The 26,647-nt window shown below is 23.3% G+C and overlaps 1 protein-coding gene across 5 annotated transcripts in view; it reads right to left on the bottom strand.

The window, feature by feature from the left end:
- The window catches only part of LOC122859370 (POU domain, class 2, transcription factor 3-like), an 80,663-nt gene that overhangs the window by 16,910 nt on the left and 37,106 nt on the right, over nt 1-26,647 (bottom strand). For all 5 annotated transcript variants that reach the window (XM_044162920.1, XM_044162921.1, XM_044162919.1 and 2 more), the window contains 2 exons: nt 24,619-24,858; nt 902-958 (listed from right to left, as the gene is read on the bottom strand). In XM_044162920.1, coding sequence (XP_044018855.1) covers nt 902-958; nt 24,619-24,858 — 297 coding nt within the window. The remainder of the gene's footprint in view (nt 1-901; nt 959-24,618; nt 24,859-26,647) is intronic.

Genomic DNA, 26,647 nt, shown 5'->3' on the forward strand with positions numbered 1-26,647 from the left:
TTCATTTAAAAAAAAAAAAAACTAATGATAATTTAATTGATAAATTCATTATTAATAAGTGATATGACTATATTGTATAAATCTACACTTGAAAAAATTACAAAAATAACTTGAACACTAAAAATTTAATTTTTTTTTCCATTTTTACATGAATTTTTCATCCCTATTTCTATCTCAAGATTTTGTCCACCGTACAGTTGGTATATTATAAATCAACTAAAAAGCATAATAAAAAATAAAACAAACAAACAAGAAAATATAAAAAAATAAAAAAGTCACAAGCATCAGACGAGAGTAACTATAAAAAGGACAGGCTGTATTCTCAGGAGAACAAAATGACAAACATGGGTTGATGCTTTGAGAGTGTAATTGACTTTATAGTGTGGTTTTTTACGTGGAAAAAATTAGCCTTCGACGATGACAGAGATTTAAAAAAGTTAAATTATAAAAAAGAACAAGCTATTTTTTTAGTCACCACTGAAATTTGTTTAACTATAATCGCATATACTTATTTTATTTTCATCAAATAACTGCATATTAGTATTTAAAAAAATTTTTAAAAAAATTGTATTTTATATTTGTTAAAAATTCTCATATTTTTGGAAATATTTTTTCGATGAATAATTTTTATTATACCCCGAAAAGGATAAAAATCGAAATACAGACAATTTTGTTGAGGGTGAATTTGCGGTTTTATTTTTTTGTTATACCGCCCATCAATTGAGTTGAAAAAAAAAAAAATTTATAGTTTTTATTTTTGTAATTTATATTTTTCGAGTATTTTTTTTTTAATAATACAGTAATTGAATATTCGTTAGTTTCAATAACTCCATAATTATCATCAATGAAATTTTCTATAAATATATATATTTTTTTTTTTTTTTTAAATAATATAACTCACCTTGAATGGAATCTGGAGATTCGGGCTCCTTGTCAATTCGTCCGAGAGCATTGCTCGCTGAAAGCAAAAAAAAATAAAAAATTATATATTTATAAATATTTTTATATCAACACGGAGAGAAGTTTCCAATAAAAATTGTTGTACTAGCACAACAAAAGGGTGGACAAATGAGAATTTAACAAAAACTGTTTTACCAGCAAATAAATTTTGTTAAACACAGCACAACAAATTTTACCATGCTGGCACAACAAAATTTTTATTTAATTTTTGTAATTAAAAATAAAATTTATTAATCCTCAACAATAAAAAAAAATTATTTGATTATTATTTCAAATAAATTAATAATAATAATGACAGTTTTATAACAATAATAATTATTATTAATAATTAATAATCATAGTAATTATAGCCGGGAGAGTAATAGAATATAACTATGTAGTTTTTGTGATTATATGTTGATCACATTCACCACAAAAAAGTGTCAAGAAGTCATGGAGGTTATGTTAGTTAGACAAATAATTAGATTTGATAATTACAAGACAATATTCTTTTTTTTTTCGTGATTCTTTTTTTAAACATTATCCTAATTTTTTTTTATTAAATTATTAACTTTTTTTATAATTAGTTGTTATTGAAATAATTAGGTTTTATTATAAACAATTTACACCGCTGAACACTGCTGAAATGCAAATTAATTATTAACATTTAACCGGACAGCTGTTGGCGATTCGGCACTCATACCGAAAGTTCCCGAATCTTCCGAATTACGCTCGGTTTTGTATGAAAGAGAGGGAAAATTTGAATTTATTCCACTGCGCTACAATGATTGTTAGAAGATCAACAAATATTGCTAGACTGTAATAATTGTTGTGCTGTTCAATAAAAATTATTTAACTAACTAATAAAATTTGTTTTCTGATTAACAAAAATTATAATACATATAATAAAAATTGTAGGTCCACTAAAAATTGTTGTGCTGTTTAACAATTTTTGTTGGAAATTTCTCTCCGTAAACAAATAATAATTATAAATAATTGTAAATTAAAAATATAAATAAAAATATACTAATAAATCATGAAACAATTTAAATGAGAGAAAATAAATGAAAAAAATTGATAAGTTATTTGCCAAAAACTCAGCGTAATGTACATATTGTAATCGTATTGAGTTTATTGAGCAAATGAGGGTGCAGAAACCACACTATTTTACTTTTTTTATATTATTTTTTGACTTGCTTTTTTGCTATGAATACAAAACGCTTATTCAAGTCTGGTTTGTAAGGCAAAAATGGCCAGTCATCAATTTTTAAACGCCAAATACGCCATATACGTTACTTGGATACTGAAAATATGAAAACCACGTTCAACAAAGTCGATGAGAGAACCCCTATAATGCATGAATATTAATATCAAATTATATATGCACTCAATTTTCATATTCGAATAACTTTGTTAACTTCAAGAAATCCATTTTTTTTTTTTTTAAATCAAAAATTTATTCTAATTGCATTATTGATTTGTATGATAAACAATAAATATTAAAATTAACATTAAAATTTTAAAAATACACAGACATTCATAACGATGAATAAATTGCATCAATTTTTTTATTGAAATATTATAAATAATTTATTCAATTGCGACAAGAGTCAGTACCTGCAAAATTAAACTTTTTTTTTTAATTCGAAATTTAACATTTATATTATTAAATGTATAAAAATCAATTAAACATTTTTAGTTAAGAATTAATTGAACATTTAAAAATGTTTAAAAATTTTATGATCATAGCAATATTAAAATGTCCAAAGTAATTTAACAAAAATCTATCGAAAGATGAAAGAAATTGACAAGGTTGATACAATCGAAAAAAAGAAAAAAAAAACACCGACCCTTGGCTGGTTGTGGGGGGGTGGTTGATAGTACAAAAACATATAAAAAGGGAGCTTAGAGGATGATGGTTGAATTCAAAAGTTTGTGATTAGTTAAAAAAAAAAAATAATAATAATAGTGGGTAACACAGATAGTGGGAGAAATGTGTTGAGCATCTATGAAATTTAACATTATATGTATATACTCTGAATTTTTTCCCCTGCAATGTATTTTATATATATGTACATTATTTTCTGTACAATGTATTAACTAATCACGAACTTTGGAACACACAACGATGGCAGCCGTTATGAAGAAATCATCCCCCTTCACCTTGGCTAGTCTGACCCACCCTCAATTCTCATTTCTCTTTCCTACTCAATCTCTTTGGTAACCATGGTAACTGCCGCGTCCAATGTACCACCAGATCTTCCACTATGCGAAAACCATCATTTCGAAATATTCTTATATCGATCAGGATAATCAAAATATATTTTTATACGCATTTATTTCATTTATTTATATATTTTTTTTTTCGTTAAATTATATATTACAAAAAAAATATATTTAAAATTTAATTAATTATCAATTTTATAGGGGCTCAGTTTAATATTATTTTTCTAATAAAAAAAAAAAAATAATTCAATTATCATTGATTATAAATAGAGGGTTGTATGTAATATGATAAGAAATGTCAATATAATCAGTATAATATATATTTTTTTCAACCCCAAATAAGTTGGACTGGACAGCTCGCAACTTGGAGCTAAATTCGTTTAATAATCAATAATTAATTTTATTCTCTTGCTTTTACATGTAAAAAAAAAATTTTAATATTTATGTTTATTGATTATTTATTGAGTTTGTTTGGGAGTCTTTTAATTGAGCTTTTTCGAGGGATTATTCATAATGAATTTTGGTGACATAATGATTTAATTTTAAATAAAATTGACGATGATTTAAATGATTTAAATCTGATTTAAAATATTAGTGGTTTAATATATAATTATATTATTATTGACAACACTTTTAGGGACATTTCCAAATATATTTTCAACAATCAATGTATTTTTTATATTTATTTATATATTTATTTATGCGAATTATATGAAAACTTTTTTTTAAAATGCTTTTTTACCTCGAGATAAATTGACACACTGACATAAGTGTTTGACAATTCATAACTAAAAATATCTACATACATAATTGAAGCGCAATTTGTGATTTAATTGATTTAATTTAAATCAAATTTACTTGTAATTTCACGTGATTTATGCTTGATTCAAAAATATTTGACACCGTGATTTCTATTATGATCAACCCCTCGAGCTTTTTATTTTTCCATAAAAAGTTGATTGTCAGATACACATTCATTTCAAAATAAAAATCCAGATGCATGCAATAGTTTGATATGCAATGATTAATAAAAATATAATATCAAGAAAAAAAAAAATAAAAATTATGTTATTCAATATTACAAAACTAGACGTACATCGATTGATCGATTTTAATATCATTATAATAGGTTATTTCAAGAGTGCTTGAACAATGGAATGCTATTGTATACTTCCGGGAAAAAAAGGGTGCCCGAATCAAATTACTTGCAATTCTTTATTCTTATTTTTTTTTTTTCCATATTTCGTATTCTTTATTGGCCTAGTCTTGTTCTTATAAATTTTTAAACTAAACCATATGATATTCAATACAGGCTTCATATTTATTATGACGAAAGAAAAAAAAAAAACCCGGAAATATTGAGAAAAGAATTTATTAATATAAAACGGTTGATAATATTGACCTATCAATTTTTTTTTCCATTAAATATATTATTTTTAATTAATAATTAAAAATAAATTAATAATTTTTCTTTTAATTTGTTATTATTGTATATTATTAAAAAAAAAATTTGAAAAAATAAAATCAACAATAAATAGATGACTTTTAATTAAGAAAAAAATTATATTTACTGTTAAAAATTATTTACTTAATAAATTTTAATGAATTTTTTTAAATAAATAATTTCACAAGTAACTGAAAAAAATATTTATACAATAAAATAAAAAAAGTTTTATATAATATATAAGACTTGGTGAGTTGGCTCTGTTGCCAATTTTATTTGTAATTAAGTTATTTTGTGTTTGAGAAAACTAAGGGCAACACAAGATATATAAAAGAAATAATAAAAATAGTAGAAAGCACGGAGGAGTGAGCACAGAAAGACAACTGAGGGGTATAAAATTAAGGAAAACAATAAGGGGGCTCGACTAATTCAAACGATATATTATATCAACTGTGAGTGGTTTTGGCATTATTCGAGGGTTGAATATGGTCAAATGTTTTGTCTTGCGAAAGTGAAAAATACAATCAAAGATAGCTGTTATCTTTTTTTATATCACAAATAATAATTGAATAAAATATTCGATAATATTTTTTTATACATTTTTTTTTATATATAAAAAATGAATATCGAATAAAAAATATAAATCAGCATCAATTTAGTTGAAGTTTACTGATGTATTGTGAATGATAAAAAATATGGAAAATTTGCAGTGATTCAGTAGCTACTATATACTTTCAGATCTCAGTGCATTACGTGACTTTAAGCTTTAAAAAATAAAACTGCATATTTATTGGGAAAAAAATAAAATAAAAATACTGTCACGTCGATTCACAGGTGAAAAAATGAACAATAAATTCATGATTCAACATTAAATTGCACTTTATCCAATAGTTGGATAATTTTTCAAATATCATCATTTTTTTCTACCTTATTCAAAGTCAATTTTAAATATTAAAATTCAACAAAAATATTTTTATTATTAGAATAAAAAATGCCCATCAATATATAAATTTATTTATTTTTGTATATTAATTTTCATTTTTTTATCACAAAAATCAGGCTGTATATTTAAAAATCAAAAAAAAAATTATTTAAAAATCCACATGTAATTAATAATCAATTTATAAATTTTATAAATTTTTTTTTTTCAAATGTATATACAATAATTATAGAAAATTAAAATATTTATAAAAAAAATTAAAAATATAATAATGTGATTTAAAAAGTTTGAAAAAAAAAAAATTAAATAAAACGTTAAAAATTAATTTACTCAAGGTAAAAATAAATATATAAAAGAAAAACATTTTTTTTTTTTTTTAAATTATAAGAAAAGATAAAGTTAATTTATTTCTTAGTTCATTGCACTTTCACTGTATATAGTTATAAGAAGCGCATCATAACCGATTGTTTCAATATCAAGTATAATATTGTAGTGATGAAAAAATATTATGGATACCTGTGTACTTTCAAGTGCTAGTATAATACATAGTCTAATATACATGAAGATAAAAAATAAATAAATAATAAAAAAAGGGTATCTGGTTAACGATGTGCTCCAACTCATAACGCTTAATTAAGGCGCGATTCTGTACAGTACCTGATCGTGACCAGACCTGATGGGGCCCCACATGAACGCGGCTAGATCTTACCGATAAAAATCTGATAAAAATGCCCTCCCAAGATAAGCACGATGCCTTGTGGATGTTAATGGAAGACCACCAGAATAATACAATGCTCATACAGTAAAAAAAAAAATAAACAAAAAAAAATTTTTTGTGTTTTTGTATATGACGGGGTAAATAGATATCGTTAATCGTTATCGTGCATGAAACTATGCTACTGACATTGACTGGACATAGATCTTGTAAATGATGATCTAATGATCGTTATTAACTATATCTTTGCATCAGAGCTTTACAGAAGCTCAAGTGCCAAAATAAAAAGAAAAATCTGTCGATAAAAAAAACACACAGCTGTTTCGATTACCAAATTTTTTTAGGGGGACAGAAAAAAAATAAGGAGAAGATGAAAAAAGATTTTGATTCTGTTTGAATTGATACAAAGATTAATTCTAGAAATTACTAAATAAACAAAAGAAACATAATTAATATTGAAAAATTATAAGTATTCAAATTTTTAATAGTAAAAAGACGTGTCTTCACTGACTTGAGCTTTTTTTAAAAAATGAAAAAGTCGTATGTTCAATTGGAATATTCAAAACATTTGTTTCAAGTAATTACTTAAAAAAAAAATAATAATTTATTGTATATAAAATATAAAATAATAATTAATAAATTTCACAATTAATATTACAAAATTCAATAATAATAATATTATGGTCAAAAAAAAAAAAAGATTTTTTTTTATGAAAACCAATTTTTCATGATAAAATCAACCCAGATTCTATTTTTTTCATAAATATTTTACCAAGTGCATATAAATGTTGATTGATTTCTCAACTAATTCATTAATTTATTTATATATTATTTATTTTATTGCAAATGAAAAATAAATAAATTATAGTTGTGAAATATTACAAAACCTCATAGCAAGTTGAATAAAATAATTCATTAAATATTTTATCAATGTTACTTCACACGAAAATATATTTACACATGAAATAATATGACGTCATTTAGAAAAAAAAGGAAAATAATAATGTAAATTAATTATAAAAAAAAGGGTATTCAATCTAATATTAAAATATTAAATTGGTATTTTTGTGATCAATAAAAAAAAAGTGTTTATCGTCTTTCGATATATTTTGTTATTCATTGAACGAATTAATATCTTAGTGAAGAAAAAAAAAAAAAACATAAATGATTATTTCATTGAAGTAAACATGTATACCCCTATGATCATCTATATAAACTGTAAATTAATTTTTTAGTCTTTTTTTTTTTTATATTCTATTATTACAGTATTTTAACTATTTAAATTTCAAAGTGTCAACTTGATAAATATAGAAATAATTAATCAAGCGTTTTAATTTTTTTTTTTCATAATAAAACCCACAGATGTAAAACAATTTAAATAAAAAATATAATTGTTTAAATTTTACTTTAAATATTTAATAATTTTTTAATATTTTAAAATCAATTTTCAAATAATTAATGTAATTTTTTTGTTTTTTAGCATCGATGTTAAATTTCTTCATTTTGAAATACAAGTATAACATGAATAATATAATAATTTGCAATTTTAAATTTGTGATTTTAAAATGGTGAATATAACCCCTCTTGATAAAACCCAATCAGTAAAAAGGGGGTTGGTTTTACAGTTTACAACGCCCTTGGGCAATTGTCAAGTGTTCATTGAACTATGTGATGTGTATGTACCATACTGAATAAACTCTATAAGAAATTGACCTTCTCCCCCAAGCTTTTTTGATTTGTGTATATATACATTGTAAAATCCTTTATTCGTGGTTCAAATGGCGTCCTTTTTTTTTTTTTATCAACAATAGAGATTACATATCATGTTAATCAAATAAATTTAAAAAAAAAAAAAAAAACTTATTTAAATTACACAATATTTATAACTTATAAAATTTATAAAACAATAAATAAATAATTATTTATTTAAATAATAATTCATTAAATATAATTTTGAGTATTTTAAATAATATTTTTCATTTGAAAACGAAATAAAATGCAAATTATGTTAAACAGGAAATGACTTGCATAAAAAATAAAAAATTATTTTATTTTTTTTTTTTCAAGGTTTTCAGCAAATTTTAATCCTAATTGTAGACGTCTGGTGTATTCGAAGAAAAAGGATAGTAAAAGAGAATTGTTTCAAAGAATATAACAAGACAAATTTTAATAAAATTTTCAGAATTCAAATTATCAAAATGTTTTTTTTTTTTTAACTTAAATTAACTCAAAGTAACCACAAGATTGTAATTGGTTTAAAAATATAGGAGCTATTTGGCAGAATAAAAAATAAAATTAAAAATAAATTTTATATATATTTTTTTTTTAATTACTACATTTAGAGTTTGTAAGCAAAGTCTCCTCCTACATTTTTAAACTAATTATAATCGTCATAGCCGCTAGCTCTTTGTCATATTGTGGAGATTTTAAACTAATGTATGTAATTTAAAATGATATTCTCAACTTAAAAAAAATAAAAAACAAATATAAAAACAAAATTATTAAAAAATTTTTAACCCAACATTGTATTATTCTTAAAAAGCTCAAAAAAAAATATCAAAAAATAAACATAACATCAAAGAAAACTATCTTTAAAATTTTATAAACATAAACAATAATCAATTTATCTCGTCACAATAATCAATTAACACTATACCAATAAAATTTAAATAATAAAAAATTAATAAACATTAAATAATTAAAAAACTTACGTATTCTAAATATTTGTTTTGCATCGGCATGCATATTTTTCTTTATCCTAAATTGACAAATTCCCACAACCATTGATAATAACACGTACTTATTTTAAAACAATAAAATATTAAATTTTTAAATTATATCATAAAAAACCACGCACTATTAAATGACTCATATTTTTATTAATGTTATATACACATAATATATCACAATAACACTCTATTGCAACTATAGTACCATCATTCCATTCAGTCTTGTCGGTAAAGTAAACTTTTATAATAATATTATTTAAAAAATTATTTAGCTTATTTAAAAATAATAATAAATAAATAAAATAATAATAATAACGTTTTAAATAAATATATATATATGTAAAAAAAATTTTAGAATTAAATTTTTGAAAATTATATTCGAGTTCGCCAGTCGGGGGCAACTTGTGTACTGGTGTTTCAAAGCGCTGTCCGTTCGAGTTGGTCAGCACCGCCCCTCCTTCTCAGTCTGTAGGGTCTTCTCCCTTGATTTTTCCTCTCTAACCTCACCACCCTCCTTGTCCATATATATATTTTAATGCCCGGTGCCCGTGTTCTGATCATTCGTGTTGCCGCACGATCTCCTTTTGACCCCCTTTTAGACTCTTGGTTATTCCCCACCAACCAACACATCACCACCACCCCCATACTCTTCTCTCGGGATGCCACTGGGGTACATACATTATATTCACCCTCTCTGTATATTTTCCAGCACCCGCACACCCATCATTTTCAAAAATTTTCTATGGCCTCATATATGATGCATTTGTGTGCGCCAGACTTTTGAATTGTTCAAAACTTTTCTATATATTTTATTATTTTTATGGTTTTTTTTTTTTTTCATATACGATATTATAATGAAGATGTAAAATTTTCATTTAAGAAGAAATACACTAAATACATATACTAATTCTTTTTTAAACTATTAGAAAATATTTTTTTTTTTATTTTTTTTTTAAGAGTGTAGTCAATCTTGTTCCTGTTGGGATGAAAAAATTTTTTAAGATGTATTCATATACCTGTCGTCTAGACAAGGTAAAGCCGCACTGACGCCTTTTGCCAAATGCAAAATAGAAAAAAAAAAAAAAAAATGCTCAATTCAATAGAATACATAATTTTCAAATTTTTTGGAAAAGTAACCATGAAAGGTACATAGTTTTTTTTTTATTTCAATTTTAACCGTGATGAAAATTGTCGTTTTTTTTTTTTTTTTTTTTTTCTTCTTGACCCTGGTTGATTTTTTTATTTTTTGCTTTTTCTTTTAGGGATAAAATGAGAAGATGTGTACAATACTTTCTCGTCGGCTTGTTTGAAGGTAGTTACTTACGGAGTATTCGTGCGTGAAATTTTCAAAGGGCGTTTAAAAGAATGATCAACAAATTTTTGTAAAAATATATAAAATATTTTATATATTATTTAAACTTTAAGATAATGAAAAAAAAAAAATTGAAAAATTAATAATAAATACAATTAGAAAATTTATTTTAAAAAAATTTCTAAAATTGATTAATTTAAATTTTAATTAAAATATCAAAAAATTAGTATTTAATTAAATACGTTAAATTATGAATAAAATATTAATTTTTTTTTTTAAATTTTACTTCTTCAATTAGTAATATAATATTACGTTGAAAAAAAAAAAACACAAAATATATTTAGTATATTATATGGGTATAAAAAAAAAATATATAAATTACATATATATAGATTAATTACTTGCCACCCAGTAGATCGATTCGCAGATTATCTAATTTAGTTAATTAATCAATTGCTGTAATTATTTCTTCCCACAGTACTGAAGTTCTTAATTCACGTATTATACATGTTTAATATAAGTAAACAGACAGTCGGCATTACTTTATTCCCAGAATTAAATATACTGAATTTTATTATTCTTTAAATGTTAAATTAGACGCGGGTTTTAATATATAAATTTATTAAAAAAATTATATCTATATGTATATACAGAATAGTTGTATCATGAGTATAATTATATACATCGCCCTCTTGTTCCTCTTTTCACCCCCTGGTGCGGGTTATAAACAAGGGCTATGTGTGTTCGCATTTGGCTGCCAACCCGCTGATATACTTAGCGGTATTAATTAATTGATAATCATTGATACTGTTGATTAAATTTATTCACTGTTTGTTTAAATAAAAAACAATAAATTCATAAGTCGTATAATTGAATTCATTTAATCGACATATGCGCCAACAATTTGATTATTTTTTTTATTTTTTTAAATCATTAATTAATATAACTTTTTGTTATTTATAAATTTAATTGAAGATAATTGTTTGTAAATTATTTATTGAATTTTTATCAGAGAGGATAGGTTGGCTTGTGTTTTTTTTTTTTTGTCAAATATTTTAATCAAATGACGTAAAGTTTTTACACCATCTGGTAAGACAAATAATTGTTATTTTTTTAAAAAAAATTAACAGAAGAAATTAAAATAATTAAAATAAAAATAAAAAATTACTTTCAAAGATTTTAGGTTTTTTGCATAGAATTTATCGAATGAAATTTTTTTGTAATTATTTTTCAAAATAAATAAATAAATAAATAATATTTTTGACCATTTTAAATGTTATATAAGACCCTTATTTAAGAAATACAACAAATAAAAAGTATTGTGTATGGCACGAGCGTTTAAAGTTCGTTGACTATTTTGACTTTTAGTTGAGTGTTTCGAGCACACGCCGTCGGCTCGTTTTGGCTCGTGTCCCCTCACAGTAACCTCTTACCACAAACTCACATGTGAGTCCAAAAAATCCATTGTATTTTTCATCACATAAAACTCCATATACTACACTAATTGATAAATTTTTTAATCCACATCACTCATAAACCCTCCTACACTTAAAATTGCAAAAAAAAAAATATAAAATATGTATAAAAAAATTGCATTTATTTAATTTTCATAAACATAATAAAATAATATATATGTTAAAAAATAAAAAAAGAGCTAATTAATTTTTAATCCACAATTCACATCTAATGCAATATAATAATTTCGCATAATTAATTCAAAAGAAAAAGTTTTTTTAATTTTTAATGAACAATGACTGTAAAACACACAACTGCAATAAATTATTTTGTATTTTAAACAAGTGTTATTATTATTATAATATTAATAATAAAATGATAAATTAAAATTAACATTGTTAAAATAAATTTAAATAAATATATTCTGTGATTTTTATCAATTTAGGAAATTGTATCAAACGACTCTCTATTAAAAACTTGTTAATTTTTATGAATTATAATTTTTAAATATAATATTATTTTAATTGAATATGTATATGTAATTAATTTACAGTGCATAACGTTAAATTAATTTTATTTTTATTTCTTGAAATTTAGCTCAGATAATTTTCATGAATTTTAACAATACAACATATGTGTTATAATTTTAAATGAATATACAACAACAGCCATTTTCACTCGGAATAAAGAATAATGTAAAATAAGAGAATTGGTAAAAATATAGGGGTAGTTGAAAGGGGAAATAGTTTAGGGTGAATTGTTGAATCAGGGAAACTGCAGCCGGCAATCTTGCAATCTTGGTTTAATTTCGTTCTAGCTCAATGATATATATATTTTTAGAAAACTAATCGTTCGATACATAGTAGATATAACCAACTCACTTTATTACTTGCTCAATTTATATTTTTAAAAATAAAAAAAAAAATATTTTCTTTAATGAAAAAATTCATTAGATACTTATTTAGTACTCTTCTACTATCATTAAATTAAAAAAAAAAAAAATTAAATTAACAATAAAGAATGATAGAAATTAAATTCAAATTCGAAAATTTTTTAATTAAATATTTTTTAGGATTAAATTTTAAAATTTAAAGGGCTCGTTTTGGCATTTAAAAAATGTTAAATTTTGTTTATTTAACTTTGTATTTGTGGAGGACAATTTCGCCTTGGGATAAATTAAATTGTATATACGTTTATATATTTTTCGTAAATTTTTTTGAATTCATACAACTCTGTTAGATTGTAAGAGTACATTCAGAAAACATTCACCCACACTTCAAGGGTCAAACATCATCTCCCCTCGGTCTTTTTTTTTTTCTATACTCCCTCATTCCATTATCTTCAAGTTCGCTGTATTTGAACGTAGCATTGTCAAATCGAATGTTCTATTGTCGAATTGAATCATCGGTATCTGAAAAATATATATATTCAGAAATAGCCGATGGTCAGTGGCCATTATTGTTGGAAATTTATATATAAAGTCGAAAAACTATAAAGCATTTTTATTTTACATTACATTTGACGTCTGTCATATGGATCTTCTCCCTCCACTTTTATGTATACCTATATTCAATCAATTGCCAATAAATTTTAACTTAAAAATTTAATTTTCGTTTTATTATTTTATAAAAGTTACCATTAATTTATTTATTATAAAATTAATAATTTTATGTTAATTAAAGGAAATTTTTAATATCAAAAAGTATCGAAATTTATTTTTATTTTTCTAGATCATTTTGATTATTATGAAAAAAAAAAAAAAACGAAAGTCACAGCTGTTTAGCGGTATTCTTCTTTCATTTGAAAATCACCTATTATTATATTTAAAGATTTATTGAAAAATGGAAAAAAAGTATAAATTAAAAAAAAACAGTTAAAATTAATTGTTTTTTTTTTTTTTTTCAAAATAAATATTTTTAATTTAAAAAAATGAATAAAATTGCATTTAATTTATACCGAAACAAATAAGAAATTAAATATTTTTTTTTTTCATTTCAATTTTTAAATTTTTTTTCAAGATTATATTTCATTCAAATTGTCATTTGATGATGACGAAAGTAAGATTTTTTAAAAAAAAATTTTTTCTGTACGTTTCGCTTATATTAAAAGATTTTTTTATTTTTTTGAACAAATGAAAAAGAGACAGCGGCATCCTTTACAAAAGCACGCAATGTTAAAAACGTCTACCTGGGATGGGAGGTCTTTGCATTCTTCTCAATTCTCTACGGAGATTTGCACGGAGAACTCCCGGTAAAGTAAATGTGATGTTCCAAGCGCCAGGAGCTCGCTGGCCCACTACTCTGGAGCCTCAACATTTCGTAAGTGACATGCTAATGTTACACTCATTGTACCACACAGATTCCTATATTTTTTTTTTACAAATATATTTATTTTACTCGGAAAAACACGTACGAAATTCTCGAATTTGAATGATTTATTTAAATTAAATTTTTCGTATTGATAATTGACTAATAAATTCGATATTTTGCAGTGTGTTTTTTAAATTTTTTACTAATAATATTATATTCAAATAAATTATTTATTTGCCTATTATAATTCTTCGATAATCTATTTAATTTTTTTTTGATAATTTTAAATAAAAGTCTATTTTAATGACAGTGTAAAGATAGATCAAATTATTTCACAAGTCGTAAAATAAATCTTTGACTAATTACAATATAGAAACGAATGATGATGATGATTTTTTTATTTTTTCGATGAATCATAATTTTGAAACTAAAGTATATATATGCTAGAAAAATAAAAAACAATGGACCGCATTCTTTATGCTTGTTAAATATCTTGGCCCTTGGATGTATTCAAAGAATACAATAGTAATTTACACAAACTCAACACAGACCCAAATTAGCAGGCAAAAGGTCGGAGGATGATATTCAAAAAAATAATACAACTGACCGTAGATAGAAAGAGAGATCAAGACAAGAAAAAGAGAGAAGAGAAAGATAAAAAAAATAGGAAGGTCTGAGTATATAGTGCTGGGCAATTTTCCTGTGCACCATCTGCTACGATCGATTTGAATTATTATCTTTTACTGATCTTTTAGTTTATATTTCATCATTTGCTTCTCTATTCGTATGCAATGTCATTCTGGTGTTGTCTTATATATATTTAAAAAATTATTTAAAAAATCAATAAAATTCTTAGAAAAACAAAAAAAAAAATTTAATTAATTTTTACATATTTTGATGACAATATATAATTATTATTTGACAAATTAAATGTTAAATTTTTAAATTAAAAAATATCAAATATTATAGATAAATTTTTTTAATAAACAAATAAAAATAATCTTGATTTAAAAAAACAGGTGTTTCAATTTAAATATAAAAAGCTAAATTACCAATTTTTTAAAATATTAATTTTACACAATTTTTTAATATTAATTACTTATTTTTTTTTTAATTTTATAATAATTAAATTAACTTATCAAAAATTAAAAATTGTAGACTTATTTTGACATTTTTAAAATGTTAAATAAAGTAATATATAGAAAAAAAGAAAAAGTAAATATTTTGTTGATATAAAACAGTAGGCAGTAAACAGGTCTACTTGAAAAACTTCCGGTTATTTAAAAAGCTATATATACAGGTATCATATTTAACTTCATATATACTCAAATAACCCCATTTACAAGCAGTTAAAACCCTTCGTCTGTCACATAAAAATCACACCCTCACATTTGTTTTCCCGTGGGTAATCTTTTCAATATAGAGTTCAAGTATTATACCTTTGATTGCATCATGGTTTTTTATTTTTTTATTTTTTTTATTTTTTCTTTCATTCGCCCTTTTATGCTTGCTAAAAAATTCTCTGAACTATATATATGCATTGACGATAAGTGGTTAGCAGACGCAATCGAAGGGCCGCTCCTTGTAACCAAGACTCAATCACGCCGCTTAACCTTTAACCCTAAACGGCCTGTTCACTCTTTGCACACATCATCCACACACACACACACACTTGTATATACTTGAAACTTTTCATGCGTGTGTAACAGCATCATTTATGGTTGATCATTTTTATAACGTAGAATATATATTTTTTTTATTTTCATTTAACATATGCTTTTAATAAACTGTAGAATTATTTTTTTAAATTAATACACTTGTAAACTCATAATTTGCATGATTAATAATTTTTTTTTTTTCTTTTCTTTTATACATAGTAATTATGTTTTTTTTTTTATATAAACTGATTAAAATTCTATCAATCTATCAATCAATTATTATTACATTATTTTATATATATTAATCTGTTTTAAATATATATAATAAAAAAAAATGTTAAAATCAGTTTACATTTTTTTAAATATTAAATTTGACATTTTTTGAATGTTAAAAATTAAATTTTAACCGAACGGTTATTCATAATGAATTTTGGTGACATAATGATTTAATTTTAAATAAAATTGACGATGATTTAAATGATTTAAATCTGATTTAAAATATTAGTGGTTTAATATATAATTATATTATTATTGACAACACTTTTAGGGACATTTCCAAATATATTTTCAACAATCAATGTATTTTTTATATTTATTTATATATTTATTTATGCGAATTATATGAAAACTTTTTTTTAAAATGCTTTTTTACCTCGAGATAAATTGACACACTGACATAAGTGTTTGACAATTCATAACTAAAAATATCTACATACATAATTGAAGCGCAATTTGTGATTTAATTGATTTAATTTAAATCAAATTTACTTGTAATTTCACGTGATTTATGCTTGATTCAAAAATATTTTACACCATGATTTCTATTATGATCAGCCCCTCGACAAATAATGTCAAATTTCAGTTTTAACATTCGAAACAATTTCAAGTTCAACATTTAAAAAAGTAAAGACCCATTTTAACATTTTTTTTACTGGGTAATTATTTATAATTAAAGAAAAATTATCTATATAGAATTAAATGATAATATTTTAATATTTAAAAATATTGATTTCAATATTAAAAAAATATTATAATATTTATCTTGTAAAATATTAAATTTGACTCGAAAATAAATCAAAGATTATTTTTAATCTTGGATAAATAATATTATTAAAAAAATATAGATATATTCAAGTTGATGAAGTCAATAATGTATAGCAAGCCATCAAATTGTGTAATGAAAAAAAAAATTGATGAACAATATATATATAAAAATAAAAAAGTATAATAGTAGTGACAATAAGTTGATTACATTTATATATATATATAATAATCATTGGTTTATCTTAATACATACCCAAGTGGATATATATGATGGTGTAAATATCCACGAGAATATCAGGCAATACTGAGATATCACAGATTAAATATAGACGATATTGAGACACCTTATGTATGCCATGTATGATCAAGCAGTTAAGATTGTAGGTACTCAAGGTTCGTTATACTTTAGTGTACACTCACAAACGATTACATGCGAATATTTATATATTCTGTATATTTGAAAAAAAAAAAATATATAAAAATATTCTTGTTCAATGTATATTACGGGGTTGTTATAGAGGGCGGAGTTTGCTGATGAGTTAGCAACGTATTGACTTTATAATAATCACGTTAGTTGGTGGGCATACTGAATGTATCATGGTGTATCATGGTATTACGTGAGTGATCGTTCAAATTCATCTACCGGGTGAAAGAACTATATCTTTACTTAATGTGAATTACAGTAAAAATTATTTTTTCAAAAAAAATTATAAAATTATACATCTATGGAATATTTTTTATTTTTTTTTTAATTTATCAAAACAATTTTAAATATACATAGATTAATTTTTCTAAAAAATAAGTATAACAGTTAGAAAGAAGAAAAAATTTTTAAATTTAATAATATATTTTTCAAATGTTAAAATATGTTTATATTTTTTTTTGTAATTAAACATTTTATAAGCGATTTTTAATCCAAAATTTAAATAAAAATTTAACACGTATACTTAATTTTCTATAAATTTATATTTCAGTTGTATTTTTTTTTTTTTTAGAAGTCAATGTAATTTTTATCACCTGTCTAGTATTTTTGTTATTATTAAAAATTTGGAGTGATTATAGTTCTAATGACGTATCCAAAAAAACACGAAAATAAATTTTTTTTTATAAACATAATAAAGGATAAGAAAAAAAAAAAAAAATATACATATTTTTTATTAGCAAAAAATAATCTGGATTATCAACATATATATACACATATATAAGGTGAATTCGTTAAGCCAGAAACACCTGTTTTTATCCCACCCGATAAATTGTGCATGAGTGCACGTTTTGGATACAACACGGTTGGCAGAATTTTTGACCTTCAGTCTCACCTCAATTTGCCTACACCAAGCCAGTATTTCCGATGAGTAAAAAACCACTCTCTTATGGAGTATAGGGTAACCTGTGTATATATACAATATCTGAAATTATGATCTTAAAAATAATGCTTTGGCACACGAGTGATTTCCACCGACTCATAAAACCGATTAATCGACAGAAACGTTTTGTTTTATAAATTAACTTATACTGATTTTTTTTAAAAAATAAAAAAGTAATTTTATATTTCAGTTAGACTTTAAAAATTATAATGATTTATTTTTATGTTGTAAAAAAAAATATTTGGCAATGGTACAATTTTTTTTTTTTATAAAATGAATCAAAATTCAATTTGATTCGAAAAGACAATCAAGATTTGAGATATCGTCTTTTTCTTGAAGATATTATTTTTAACATATGGTTTTTTTTTTTTTTTTTGACTAAATTATTGTTTATATAAATTTGTCGATTATAAAATTATTTTTTTCATTTTTATCATTTGTTTTTATATTTTTTGAGTAATAGCTTGATAAAATTTATTTTTCTTATCAATTTTTTTGGTTAAATAATAGGATAATAAATTTTTTTAAATGTAGATATATAAATTAATAAAAAGAGACATATGTATATTTAGTTTATCATTTGTTTCGACACATTTTAGTGTATATATATTTATATATTTCTATTTTTTGGGTATATAGATTTCAGGGTACAGTAATCGTCTTGGCACCAAATGTTACCGTGTTTTACAGTCAGCAATAATAGTTGTAATGTATGTAGCCAATAATTCAAAACTCCACCCTTTCATTCTACTTTGTCAGAGTCAAACTTTATCCCCCTTTTTTTCAAGTGAGAATCATAGACTATCACCATGCTCTGTGTCTATAAAATCAGGGTTACTTTTTTTATGTCACATACTGCTTTTTTTTTTTTCTTCAAATAACACATTAACTGTAAAAAAAAAAAACTCCACAAAATTCCATTATATTCACTTTATAAAAATATAAAAATAATTCAATATTTATAATTTTTCAAAAATAATTTTTACCATTTTAAATTGATAACAAATTAACAGTAGAAAAATACGTAGGTGAGGCGAAGCGTCCCACCTACGTAAAAAAATGTTGAACCAATTTTTTATCAAAGCTTAAACGCAATTTTCTTTTCATTTTATTATATTTATTTATTTTTCAATAACAAATAATGTTTAATAATTTTGGATAAATGTTAGAAAAATTAAATTATACAATTCATTTTCATTAACTTATATTTTTTACTAACACGCGATAAACCGTTGAACAAAAAAAAATATGCTTAACAATAAAACGAGGTTATGAAAAGTTTGGAAATCACTGGTCTACATATACATTTATATAAACATATAAAAAATAATAATAATAATAATAAAATTTTTATTATTCGATTGCTTTTGATGTATCCACTTACTTTCGTCTGATTATTGATGGCCATAAGACTCATAAATAACAATAATAATTATGTATACACATATATAAATTTACCTTTCAATATAAATTTAAAATTCGCATAAATAAATTTTCGAAAGTTTAATTAAAATCAAATTATAAAGACACAATTTAAAAATAAAAAATTACCTTAATGTGATTAAATTATTACAAATATATATAACAAAAAAAAAAAAAAAAATAAAACATGTATGTATATAAATTTTATATGTATTCAATGATCACAGTGGGAAGCCTATTGTGTATGAGAAGCACATTTTAAAAGCAAAGAAGCCTTCATGGATATAGCTTGGAGTGATTGTAGGACAGTTGAAGATTTAACCACAAAAATTATTACGCAATATTTAACTTACATGTTATGAATTGCAATTTAAATGGACCTACAACTGTGTGGTTACCGAAAATAAAAATATTTTAATATATTTTAAAAAATTTTATATTTATTTTAATCAATGATTCGCAAGTTTAATTTAATCATGTAATTTTTGAATTTATTAATTTAATATTTTCCTTTTTTTTACAAAAAATATTATTATAAATAATATGAATAGATTTGAAATAAATAAAATTTATTTAATAAATGTTTATTGCATTTATGGAGAATGAAGAAATAAAATTTATAAACAATCAAGAATGAGTGGAAAAAAATAAGAAAAGAAAGATAGAGAAAAAAAAAATGAGCTGGTATATATGGATTTGCCCGGGTCATATAATATTGCCATTTCCAAAAATGTCATGAAAAATATAGTATAGGGTGTTATATACGCGTGGGTGGCCAACAGTAGTGTGATTTCATATATGATGGCAACACTCGCCTGAGGCTCACACAGCCAACTCCATATACTTAATCATACTGCCCATTGCCCTTCCTATAAAATATATGTTTATTTTTATTTTTTTTTTTTTTTCATCATTCCTTATTCACTGAAACTTGCAGATACTGCAAGAATCACAAAAAAGAAAAAATAATTTCAATATATACATACATATGACTAAATAAATAAATAAAAAAAAAACAGAATATTGACGATGAGAATATGGATCACCGAGGGGCTATCAAAGTTGATGGTGTCACTCTCGTGTGTATAGTATTTATATAAGAGACGCATGTAGTTTTTGTATATTCATTGTCATAGTCAGTTGTAGTAAATGTACAGTCACTAAAATTTATCAACTACAATTTTTCAAGTCAATTTTTAAAGTCATACAGTAGACGTATGTAATTAGTTTTGCATATATCGAAAATAAAACAAGAAAAAAGTCGTGAGTACTCAAGTTCATATGCACAAATTAAATGGCAGTACTAAAAATATTAGAGTACAGTGTAATTGGTATACATTAGAATATAACTCAAATAATTTCATCAAGCATCCAATGAGTTTTCATGGTGATATAGATATAAAACAATATCGCAAAACACTGTCAGCTCTAGTTATGACTGATAATGGCAAACTTAAAGTATCAAATTCAATTTACTTTGATGTTAAAAAATATTTCATTTAAATAACTTTAATAATTTAAAAATAATTTAACAATAATTCTTTTTTATTTAATAATTTTTTCAATTTAATTTCAATTGTATTGTTGTTGATAAATAAATACAACAATTAGAAAAATTACACATGATATTGTTTTATATAAATTTGTTTTATTATTAAGACAAAAACGAGACTAAGAAGTTAATGACTAGTATAATCATTTGTAGTTGTGTAGTTGCATTTTTTTTTGTTTCTCGCCTTGGATAGCCCCTCGTAAATTACATCAATGATATACACAAAAAACAAGTACCAAAAAAAATATTATGAATAAATAAAGCTAGCTTTCGAAAAAATAAAAATCCATAAAAATATAATTGTATCAATAATACTAATAACAACAATAAATAAAATGAGTTTTATAAAATATAAATATATAATTCGAAAAAAAATAAATAGCATCAGTTGCATATGTACCTGCTTATATACCTGATTATAATTGTTACATAGAAATAAACGCGTGTTGGAATTTACAATACACAATTGCAGCACACCAGTAACATTTATTCAGCATTGATGTACGTGATCTCGAAAAAATAAAAAAAAATAAAATTCTCAGTTCGTCCAGCCGCATAAAAAGGTTGGCAGAAAAATTTACAAGATGTATATATATGTGTGTGTTATCAGCTCGTCCAGCAAACAAAATATATGTATACTTAAAATCGGGTATAACGTATGCCCTATTCGCGCACAATTCAACAACTTTAGATCCTTTGGGGACTTGGTTTTTTTTTTTTTTTATTTTCGTCCACTCACTGTGTCCCTTATTTATATACTAAATAAACATCCTTTGGGTTAAGAAAAAGACACATGGTTTTATATGTAGCAAATAAGGCACTTCGATACAAACGCATATACCACTGTATAAAAATTCAATAATGTGAAAATAAATTTGATTATTATAAATAAAAATTTTATCAGTATTAAAAATTTCAATAAAAAAAGAAATTAATATATGAATAAATAAAATATATACTAGATGGGGTTTAGAATTAAATTGTATTTAAAAATATTCTATTTTCAAGGAACTTTCTCGTTGATAAAACTATAAATAAAGATGAATTTTTTTTTGTTTCATTATAAAGTATAAATTATTCTTGTGTGTAAATAGGTACACATATGAATGTTCAACGATGTATGGTATTACTTGTATATATAAAAAACTATGTGGTTATAAATTCCAAAGAGTCAAAGCAATGTTTGACATGGAAATGTGAAAATGATACATTAAACATACTGCGAATAAATATACGCAAGTACTCAATATGCTCTTTTTTTTTTCTCTCATCCGGACAGTAAGAGTTTATATTCAAGACCCAAGTTTTTATTTAAAAATATATATATATGACTGTTATATCTTATAGCCGTACATATACGAACTCATAGTATTCAGCTCTTGATCGATTTTCAGCCCCTATTGTTCAAGCAATGTTTATTTAAGCAAACGAAAAAAAAAAAAAAAAAACCGATGGCTAGTATCCACTAAGAATTTTCATCTCTTTTTATTCTTTTTTATTATCCTTCTTTTAACATTTTCTCTTGATCTCCAGTGTCCATTTTCTTGGATTACTAACGTTAGTCTAAAAATACTAAAATGGATCGATACTGTTCCCCCTATTACATATTCCACAAGTCCACGTTACAAAGCAAATAAATATACATTAATGTATCTATACAATGAAATAGTCACAACCATCTATAATATAAATAAATATTTATTTTAATCATCTACAATTTATATTTATAATAATTTTAATAAATTAATTAATTTAATATTCGAGGAGCTGATCATAATAGAAATCATGGTGTTAAATATTTTTGAATCAAGCATAAATCACGTGAAATTACAAGTAAATTTGATTTAAATTAAATCAATTAAATCACAAATTGCGCTTCAATTATGTATGTAGATATTTTTAGTTATGTATTGTCAAACACTTATGTCAGTGTGTCAATTTATCTCGAGGTAAAAAATCATTTTAAAAAAAAGTTTTCATATAATTCGCATAAATAAATATATAAATAAATATAAAAAATACATTGATTGTTGAAAATATATTTGGAAATGTCCCTAAAAGTGTTGTCAATAATAATATAATTATATATTAAACCACTAATATTTTAAATCAGATTTAAATCATTTAAATCATCGTCAATTTTATTTAAAATTAAATCATTATGTCACCAAAATTCATTATGAATATTATTGTAAAAATAATTTTATTAACCATCAATCAAACAGCTAATTACTATTTGTTTTTTTGTTTATATTTTTCGTCATTAATTTATGATGAAATTATATTTGTATTAAAATCACGTGGTCATTTATTAAAACGATATATTTTTTTATAAATCATTAAACTAATATAATTGATGATTATTTTATATATAGATTTTAATTAGATAAAAATATTATGATAAAATAATGTGGTGGTGATTGAATAAAACATTAATACTAATTAATATTTATTTGAATTAAAATGCTACTTGCAAAAATATTGTGACTTGATTTAACAACTGTTTAAAGAAAAAAAAAAAAAAAGTCAACGTTGTCACACGCTCATGTACCAAGGCTACGGGAACCCGAGGCTAGGATTAATTCTAGTTCACTCGATCTCGTACCTGGCTATGCCCATTCTAGCATCAAGTGAGTCATAATGAAGTAAAAAATATTTATATACATACTTGAGTCGTTGATCTGCGAGCATCACAGTCCAAACAATATACATGCATATTGCATAAATTTTTATACATCAAAATGTGAAACACCCGGTATATGTATATTTTTTCTTGATGCCCTTGACTCAATTTCACAGCATGAGTTAAATTTATTTTATTTTTTTATTTTTTTATATCATCATTTTGACTCTTATTTATTTAATTTATTATATTTTTCTTTTTCTCATCATTATTTTTTTTGCTTTTGCTGTCATCATAATCTTGCCTTATGTTTTTTTTTTTTTTTGTCTTTTGATTTAAAAGTTTCAAGTATTATGATAAATTTAAATTTACCAGAACCAGTCAATTGCATTTTATATTTTATAAATGTGCAATGAATATATATTTTAACCTATGTAATGAATAAAAAGGAAAAAAAATTTTACAACCAATAGTTATACATGCTTCAATTTTGAGGGTCAATATTGAATGAAGAGCCTTCGATGTTATATTGTCGAATAAATGCCATCACGTTTATTGCATTATTTAAAGAGCTCCACTTGACGAACGAAAAAATAAAAAGAAAAAAAAAAAAAAAAGTCTTAGCCCAAAGGAACCCCCACAGTAAAATAGTATATATTTTTTTTTTTTTATTCTTTATACAGAACTTGCCACAGTGGTTTTCTTTTTGCTGGAAAATCTGGAGGGGTAACTCAAATACACAAGGCGAGAAAGCATTTTAAGGGTGAAATAGCTTTTGAAGGGTCAAAAAAAAAATTTAAAAACAAGCACGTGTGTTTTATTCAATAGTCTTTTGTATTAATGAAAAAGAAAAAAAATTAAATATGATATATATAAAATTAATTACCTGGTGATGTACTGTGTTGTTCATGTGAATTTATTGTACCACGTTCATCAGGACTTGACTTTGATATTGGTATTGTTGATAAAAAATTTTGTTGTACATTTGTTGATGCTGTAAATGGACCAGTAACTGGTGTTATTGTTGATGTTGTTATTGTTGCAGATACATTTAATGATGGTGATGATCTTTTATATATTTGATCATTTCGCCACGTTGTTTCACCATCATCTCTCCATCCTTTATCTGCAAAAAAAATATTTTAGTTATTCATTTAATTAATGAAAATATATATAAAATAAATTGACAATCAACTGGACAAATATTGAGGGAATAATTCGATAGACATACTGAGGGTTTGATTTATTTTTCAAGTTTGATTATATCAAAGTTATTGGATAAAATCAAACGAATGAAAAAAAAAAAAAATGACATTTGTATTTTTATATACAAAATAGTTAATTTAGAAGCAAAAGAAAAAAATTATAATTTATATTATTGGTATGCATAAAACGTAGTTAATGTAAAAAAAAAAAAAAAATGAAAAAAAAGTTTTTCCCTCGAGAAAACGGTGCATAATTAGCAAAAGACCCAATCTTGTTTTCCATATATATACATATGAGCGTATATATTAACACAAAAAAAAAAATGTGGGGTACATTCATGCATATATATATATTTATATAATTTGGGATTCGCTGGAGATGTATATGGCATGCAATCCCTGGTATTTCCCTCGTTTCCCTCAATTTCTAGGGACAATGACCTCCGCCCCACGTCAGATATTGTTCCAGGCAACAGTGTCTAATTACATGGGGAGGCGGCACGATAGATGAATGGTCTAACTTGATGAATCTTATTCTCTTTTTTTTTTTTTTTTCAACATTGTGGAATGTAAGTTCTTATATTTGCAATTATCAAATAAATTAATTATAAAAGAAATATTAATATAATATAAATTAAAATATTTATTTTTATCGTTTTTTTTTTTCTTTTATTCATGGCGATGTAATTAATTATTATTATTACATGGATCAATATCCTGTGAAAAATATCTGGGTAGAAAAAAATTTGGCAACAACAAAACAAGACAAATTTATCAAATTATATTTGATTGTTAATATATAATAATAAATTGAATAAATAAATAAAATAAATAAACATTTTATGCAATATTTAAAATATAAAATATTAATAAAATTAAATTTGAAATAATAATAACAGCGAGTCATTACAATACACGATGACTAATTAATTAATTTTTAAATAAATTAATTTTCAATTTATCCAAGATGCGTATGATAATAGTAAATTTGAAAAAAAATAAATAAATTTTTAAATGGAATATTTATTTATTTATCGTGCTGATTATACTCTTGTCATAATTATTTTTCGACAAATTTTAAATAGTCATAATCATCATTATGTTTATGTGTTACTATGCTTGTATTATTTTTATAATTATTAATTTTAATTTTCAATACTTCGCATGTTCTTTATACCAAACACACTCTACATAATGTTTACGATTTTTTTTTTTCGGTAAATTATCAACCAGGATATTTTATTTCAAAGTCATTTGACTGGGAAATTTGTATTTAGAATATTTCGAGCATGATTATTCATAATTACCAGATACCCAAATTAACCCTGAATAATATTACCAAGAATTAAACACAATTATATATAAAAAATAAAATAAATCTCTATACATTATAATTTAAATAACAGATAATTGATAGCTCTATAAATTTGAATGCTCTGATGAATGATTATAAACTTCATTTATGAATAAGAATAAAAATAATAATTATAATAACAAATTGAAATTTCAAGATGAATCGACACTGGTCAAGCAATATCAAGGATATTTAATCATGATATCATTATGATTATAAAAATTTCATATCAATAATTAAAATTTAATTCACGATTAATATATAAAAATCATTAATAAAATGATTCTGTGTTGTGAATGATATCAAGTTGGTTTAAGATTATTTCTTTTATTTATTTATTTTTTGTCCAACATGTC

This window comes from Aphidius gifuensis, linkage group LG6 (assembly GCF_014905175.1).
Source record: "Aphidius gifuensis isolate YNYX2018 linkage group LG6, ASM1490517v1, whole genome shotgun sequence".
Lineage (NCBI taxonomy): Eukaryota > Metazoa > Arthropoda > Insecta > Hymenoptera > Braconidae > Aphidius > Aphidius gifuensis.